We start from the raw sequence: 7916 nt of genomic DNA on the forward strand, positions 1-7916 counted from the left end.
AAATTTATTGTTACTATCTACATTTTCATTTTATCTTTTTCTATAGTGAGGCAGCATTTAAAGAAATAAAGTTTAATGAATTAGATGGAAAAATCGATCGTGTCAGTCATTTAGGAAAGTATACCATCATGGAAAATGGAGCACCCAGGTAAAATAATAAATTTACTTAAAACTGGAAAAAAAAAAAAAAAAGAAGTTTGTAATAGGTTTGTAAAATAAAGAGGGAAATATTTGTCTCTACTGTAGATGAAAAGTTATTAACAAGGAATACATTTAAAAAGCAAACATGAAACTGCTTTTTTGAATTCTTTAATTGGATTCCTGATTAGAAAATATTTTTACTTGTTTCCATTGAGCAAAAATATGTATTATGATAAATAGTTTAATGTTGTAAATGTTTTGGGTATTGTGTTTCAGAAATCCTATGGGAAGAACTGGAATGAGTGGGCGTGGACTTTTAGGTAGATGGGGACCAAATCATGCCGCTGATCCTATTGTCACTCGGTAAAAAAATACAAATGATGAAAAATTTGTTGACTTAGTTTATAAATTGTTACTTTTGTTTCATGAAAGTGGAAAATGGTGAAAAGTTATTAACAACAAAATGAAAGTCTTAACTTTTATATCTAGATGGAAACGTGATAGCAATGGGAAAGTCGAGCTGCATAATGAAACTAAAAAACCAATATTGGAATTTGTCAGCATACAAAGAGGTGACACACACGAATGGGCAATTCCAGGAGTAAATTATATTTCTTTATAAATGTATGATTTTTTAGGAAATGCTGCATTTTAGAATAAATTTCCCAGCTCTTTAACTGTCGGGCTGTACGTATAAAAAGTTTATGCAAATGTCATCAATTTATGTAAAACCAAGGAAAATAAAAAATAATTTGTGGGAAAAGGCAGTAAAAAAAAAAGAGTGAAGTGATATCAAAATAGTCTGCTACTTTAAAAAGATTTTAAACTAAAATTACACTTCACTGATAAAGTATAAAACATTTCTCTCTTTCTTTCTTTCTCTATTTTTTTCTTCTTTCTTTCTTATGTATATATATATATATATATATATATATATATATATATATATATATATATATATATATATATATATATATATATATATATATATATATATATATATATATATATATATATATATATATATATATATATATATATATATATGTTTTATAGGACTCAATTATTATTTGCAACATTTTATTAATGGAATTAGTTAATTTTTCTGGAAAACTTCTGATTTCAGGGTATGGTGGATGCTGGTGAAAATATTTCTTTGACCTTAAAGAGAGAATTTGGTGAAGAAGCGTTGAATAGCATTGAAATTGAGGGAAAAGATTCTGTTAAGAAGTTAATAGACGACCTCTTTCAACATGGAGAAAATGTAAGGTTTCCTCACGAATGCTCACGCATTTATTTTTTAGTGGCATTGATATGGTTTTACTAAACTGCATTAAATCATATTTTTTTTCTTTTAGATCTATTCTGGTTATGTAGATGATCCTCGAAATACTGATAATGCTTGGATGGAAACTGTTGCCGTCAATTTTCATGACGAAGAAGGTTGTTGCGTTGGTAAAATACCTTTGACAGCAGGTGACGATGCAAAAGCAGTGAAGTGGTTAGCGATCGATAGAAAGTTAGACTTGTACGCAAGTCATATAAGTTTTATAGAAAAAACTTGCGAAAAACGAGGTGCCCACTTCTCTAAATAGTTTTTTTTAAATTTAATTTCTTCTTTCTTTTAAAAACTTAAGCAATATAAATATTTTGATTGTGTTAATTTTAAATTTTTTATAACTTTGAAATTGTTTTTTTTTTAAAAAATAAAGTTGCGGAGGTTTTTAACTATTCTTATCTGAAATTCTCTGATTTTTTTTTAAAAAAAAAAAACAACATTTAATTGAATGTTTAAGAGAAGATAGAAAACTACGTTTGATTATTGTACATCTTGTTTTTTATCACACTGCAAGTTTCTTTTTTAAAATTTATTCAAAGTTGTACGTTTTATTTACAACTGATTGCTCATTTCTTTCTATTTGTATAATATTTGTATAATTATGCTTTGTTTTCGATTAATTTCAATCGAGACGATATCTTTCCGCCTCGTTATTTCATTCGAGACGATATCATTCCACCTCGGTTTTATAATCGAGACCTCGTTACTTCAATCGAGCCGATATCATTCCACGACGTTATTTTTTGCCTTACAAATATGGAACTAAATAAATTTAAAATTCAATCAAAAATTTAAAGATTTAAATCTTACCCAAACAAATAATCGGTTGGTTTGATTTGAAAGTAATCTGAAAATTATTTGATTTATCTTAACTTTTTTTCTTTTTTTTTTTTTTTCCTTCTTTAAATATTTTACCGGTTCAACCAGCAACACTAGCTCAGTCAAAAAAACAAAACAGAATACATCACAGAATACATTAGAGAATTACAGAATAGGTACCTCAGATGATCTGAAACAAAAATTTCACGAAAGGTCAAAATAATTAGAAACCAACAAACTTCTAAGACCAGTTTTGAATGTTTCAGAATGAATATATAAAAAAAAAGGGCAAGTTAGAATTCGACTCTGAATATTCTTGGCAGGGCTCTGAAGTTAAAATATGATAACTCTAGCTTAAAGAAAACAGCAAGAGGAAGCTTGTCATTTTTTAACGTAAGATTGAAATCATAGAGTATCTCGTACCATTCCACAAACCTATGGTAAAGGTTTTTGGCGGTATATATTCCACTTTTTCATCGATGATTGAACCAAGTAAGTTTTTGGATCATTCGGCTTTTTCGATACGAGAAAAGATTTTTCCTGTCATAAAAGCTCTACTGATGTAGCAAATCTCAGGAACAGTTTTAAAGTGTATACTAATCTCATGAATGAAGAGAGATTGTTCAAGAGGTAGATTATGGGCTGGAGATCCCAATTCAGTTGATTGGTCTTCAACCGATTTAGGTTAAATGGATTATCAAGAAATAAAGTTTAAATCATGTGACAAGAAGTAATAAGAAGGAAATAATAAATCATGTGACAAGAAGTAATAAGAAGGAAATCATAAAGTAATACAACAAACGCTTAGTTATTTTTTTGTTAAAGGAGTAACTCTTAAAGTATTGTTTTCTGGAACACAATACCAATCCTTTTTTTTGGGGCAGTAAAGTTGTAGACATAAAAACAGAATGTTCGTGTCAACCTCGTAGTAAACTGAAGAGAGCTCTTACTAAAATGCTTGTAGCTTTTTTAGTAAGAGCTCTCTTCGATTACAAACGAAATTTTTTAGTAAGAGCTCTCTTCGATTACAAATGTTCGATTACAAAAATTACAAACGAAATTTGGTTGAAAGATTTGATCTTTTAAGAGTAATAGGCTTTATTGACAAACTTTTATCGACAAACTTCTATCGGCGATCACTTAAGGTGGTTCCTACATAATCAAAAGTCGAAATTTTTTCAAAAATTGATTTTTTGGCAAATTAGATATTCTAATGTAAAATTTATTGCTCTTTCTCGTGGTATATACTTTTTTTTTAAGTTTGTTTATGCTTTTTACAATATTTTTAATTTTATACAGGTAGGTATAGTTTTAGTGCCTAGCAACGGCCATAGCAACCGCTTTATTTTTTAAGTTAATATCTTAAATGTACTTTAAAACTTTAAATAGTACATCTCTTTTGCTATTCTAATGTTGCCTTATACGTCAAAGTTGGACATGTAAATAAACGAATAGGTTTTCGACTTAGGGCACTAGTACAAGAATATAAAAATACCTCTACACCATTTGGTGGAAAAGGAAAATTGACAAACAACTCCATCAATTCAATAACAAATTATTATGGTATTGCTATTTGAAGAAGTCTAAAATTAAATTGCACTAACGATGAAAAAATTTACTCAATGAAAAAGTGGATAGGTGCTATCCTTCATCATTGTACCAACCTTTCTAACTTAGATAAGCGCCACATGTTTTGTCCACCAGGAGAAGAATCGTGGTGTACTTATAAGAAAAATAAACTTAAAAACACAAAGAGAAGATTAATTTACCAGAGTGGATGTTTCCTATCTTGTCAAAGATTTTCCAAGATCTTTCAAATGATGATCTTCTTCACAAGTGCATCCACGGGGAAACTCAAAATGCTAACGAGTCCCTGAATAATATTATCTGGATGAAATGTCCTAAGCAAGTCTTTGTAGAAAGGTCAATTCTACAGTTAGGTGTATATAGTGCTATTCTTCAATTCAACGAAGGTCAATTTGGACTTGTGAAAGTGTATGAAAAACTTCGAATACAGACCGGTGTCTGTTTTAATATTATATATGAAAAAATGAACCGACGCAGAATCCAAAATTTACTTATTAAAACATCAGAGAAGACAAAATCAAAAAGAAAAAAACTAAAAGCCATCAAGAAGGGTTTATTGGATATAGATTTACATAAAGAGGGAGGAGAAACTTATTTAAAAGGAGGATTTTAGTTTTAAAAACAAATTTTTTTCTTGTTTTTTGATTTTCTACCGTATCGTTTTTCAAGAAAATTGTCTCACAAAAAACATCATAACTTTTGAATTAATAGTAATAGCTACTTGAATTTTTCAGGACTTATTCATCCAGTGTACTGCTAGTGCCTGAGTTTTTTTCAAATAAGTTTATTACTTGTAAGTTGTGGTTAGGGAACTAAGATCAGAGGCCTAGTAGCACATTTTTCGAAAATTTAGTTGTTTTGAAGCATAACTTTTAGTAGAAACATGATCTTTTAATAAAAAAAAACTCACGCACTAGATATAGGTAGCACGAACAAGTATACCAAGTTTGAAAGTAAAATGAGCTTTTACTCATGAGTAATTGTGTTTCTAGTAAACTCAATTTTTAGGGGTTATTTTGACTATTATAGGCCTCTATGTGATCATCAATATATTATTGGTGTTCAAAAATTTTTTTTTTTTTACACATTCTGTACCTACTTTTGAGAAAATCAATGCTTAATGAATAAAAAGTAACTTTTTTTGATTACGTAGGAACCACCTTAAAGGCAATATGAAACAAAAAACTAAACAAATAAAAATTGAAATCGAAGATATCGTTGTTAGGAAAGCCGACAAAATTGAGGTGGGGCATTAAAGTTAAAGAACAGCACCCAGGAAGTGATGCTGTTGTTGTTGAACTGACTTTGTAACGATTTTGTAGGTATGTGTGCAAAATTTTTAAACTATTCAAATATTTAATTATTATACATCTTTGTAAAGAGCTTTAAATCAGTATTACGATGGTGAAAATTTCATAAAAAACTAACGATTCTACTAAAAGTTATGCCCATTTAAGTGACAAAAATTCATTATAAGGAATGCTTAAGAAAACTGCAACCAACCTAAAAAATTAGCGTTCGGCTTACGGTGGTTTTATAATTGAACTTCATTGTTTAGTTTATAGCGCATTACTTTGCCTCGGTTATATTTTTATTCAACTAATAACAGAATATGGTTTTTTTTGTATGTGTTTGTGTATAAATCACGTTTTGAATACTTTAAAAAATCACCAATATTTTAAATAAAGTTTCATTTTTCTAAAAAAACAATTTTTTAATGAATAAAAAAGTCAAATACACAAAATGCTCATAATTGTGAATCCCCCCCAACCTCTACAACAGAAGAATATTTGGTACCTTTACTGCGTGCAAAAATAGAATATGAGCGTGTCATTTTTTTATGAAGTTTGGCAGGTACATAGAAAATAGATATATAAAATTGATTCAAAAGTTAGAGAAAAAACCCATCATCCCTTCAATGTCAATTCACTTCCAGAACAGGAATGAAGTTTTCAATAGCAATGAAATCACTTAAAAAGTTAGTAAGTGCAAAAAAAAAAAAAAATTGCAGTAAACTTACAACACTCTACTTTTAAAATATTATCTAAGTCAATATAAAATTCTAAAAAAAAGACGAGAAAAATCCATCCATACGACACCTACATCGAGCACGCGGTGAGAAAATGGTCACAGATTTTATCTTTAAAATCGGTGCCGTAAATCGCAGATACACACACACCTAGATTTTGTTGTAGTTGAAGTGATGTTGTAGCGATGTTGTTGTATTTGAAATGAAATTATAGTGATGTTGTTGTAGTTGAAGTGATGTTGTTGTATTTGAAATGATGTTACAATGATATTTTAGTTAAAGTGATGTTGTTGCATTTGAAATGATGTAATAGTGATATTGTTAGAGTATAAGTGATGTTGTTTAGTTGAAATAATGTTATAATGATGTTGTGCTTGAAGTGATTTTATTATGATTAAAGTATTTTTTTTGTTGTTGTTGAAATAATGTTGTATTGAGGTTGTTATGAGGTCTGAGAAAAAACTCACATTGGGTTTTTTGTAAATAGATAAAATATGACTTTTTTTTTTTGTAAATAGATAAAATATGACTTTTTTTTTTTGTAAATAGATAAAATATGACTTTTTTTTTAAGTAGAAAAGAAAACGTTGTAAATGTTTCATGCTTGACGTCCTGATGCTTTTTACTTTATAAAGTTCTTCTTAGCCTCACGCAAAAACAAAACACATATAAATAAATTAACCGCATAAATATTATACAGAAAAGGTTCTAACCGGAAAGTTGCGCTGTCCCTCATTATAGCCAACTCTGGTCTGTCTATCCTAAACTCTGGTCTGTTTATCTTAAACTCTGGTCTGTTTATCTTAAACTCTGGTCTGTTTATCTTAAACTCTGGTCTGTTTATCTTAAACTCTGGTCTGTTTATCTTAAACTCTGGTCTGTTTATCTTAAACTCTGGTCTGTTTATCTTAAATACCTTAAAACAGTAAAATTAGCAAATAAAAAATTTATTTTTATGGGAGAAATTTTCACTCGTTATTCTCATGTAAATACATATGACATATAAATACATATGACATATAAATACATATGACATATAAATACATATGACATATAAATACATATGACATATAAATACATATGACATATAAATACATATGACATATAAATACATATGACATATAAATACGAGTTTAAAGTCAACCAACAGGTTTTATTTTTTTGCTCTTTGAGATTGGTTTTTTTTGTTTTTAAAAAAAGAATTTATTTTTTGCTTCAATCGTCTCCTGACTGTACTGTACAAAGAACTACTGACTGGAATTCAATGTAATCGGTTGATATTATCTCAGATTTCAGTTGATGAAACTTTTTTCGTTTCCAGAACAATAACTTGGTCTTCAGCATGATTCTTTTTTAATTAAAAACTAGGGGAAAACTATCAGGTTGAAAAAATATTTTTTAAAAAGCTAAACATGGTTTTAGAAATGACTCCAATTATGGATTTTTAAAAATACATTGATGAATCGAATTACCAAAAGATATACTGTTTCTGTTAATGGTGCAGGAAAGGTACGTTATATACGGCGCATACCTGCTCTTAGAGATGAAGAGAACATACTATTTAAAATATTTCACTTCACAAAGAACATTGAGGTTTTGTAAAATTTATTTAACAACATAAATAAATGGGAAGGAATCACATTAGTAATGTTACTAAATTACATGAAGAACGCTTCACTAATATTAAAAGAATGAACGAATTTAATAATCTTGCGAATGTATTAAAATTAAAAAAAAAAATGAAAAACTCATTACTGAGACAAAAATTGGTAATTGGTTTTAAAGAAGGATCAGATAGATTGATGCAAATCCCTTTTCATAACTTTCCTGTTAATAAATATTTTACCGAAATAAAACAATAGTTTTGTTATTTCTATCCAAAGATTTTAACCATCAAAATGTAGAGGCCAGAGGTCAAAGGCGATAATTATCCAAAGATTTTACCCTTCAAAAAATAATTGATTTCAGAAAGTAAAGGTCGATTCTTAACATATGACATAC

General features: G+C 28.6%; 2 protein-coding genes across 6 annotated transcripts in view; one reads left to right on the plus strand and one right to left on the minus strand.

The window, feature by feature from the left end:
• LOC145200992 (ADP-ribose pyrophosphatase-like) overlaps nucleotides 1-2117 on the plus strand; it is a 7144-nt gene extending 5027 nt beyond the window's left edge. For all 5 annotated transcript variants that reach the window (XM_090093868.1, XM_090093865.1, XM_090093866.1 and 2 more), the window contains 5 exons: nucleotides 47-148; nucleotides 418-504; nucleotides 631-742; nucleotides 1268-1405; nucleotides 1500-2117. In XM_090093868.1, the coding sequence (XP_089949994.1) occupies nucleotides 47-148; nucleotides 418-504; nucleotides 631-742; nucleotides 1268-1405; nucleotides 1500-1736 (676 nt within the window). In that variant the 3' untranslated portion in view covers nucleotides 1737-2117. The remainder of the gene's footprint in view (nucleotides 1-46; nucleotides 149-417; nucleotides 505-630; nucleotides 743-1267; nucleotides 1406-1499) is intronic.
• Nucleotides 1-7916, minus strand: part of LOC149886160 (uncharacterized) — a 102396-nt gene that overhangs the window by 12726 nt on the left and 81754 nt on the right. The gene's annotated exons all lie outside the window — the stretch shown is intronic.

Source organism: Hydra viridissima, unplaced genomic scaffold (assembly GCF_058129835.1).
Source record: "Hydra viridissima isolate aposymbiotic clone 2 unplaced genomic scaffold, HvirCarnegie_v1 scaffold_7, whole genome shotgun sequence".
NCBI lineage: Eukaryota > Metazoa > Cnidaria > Hydrozoa > Anthoathecata > Hydridae > Hydra > Hydra viridissima.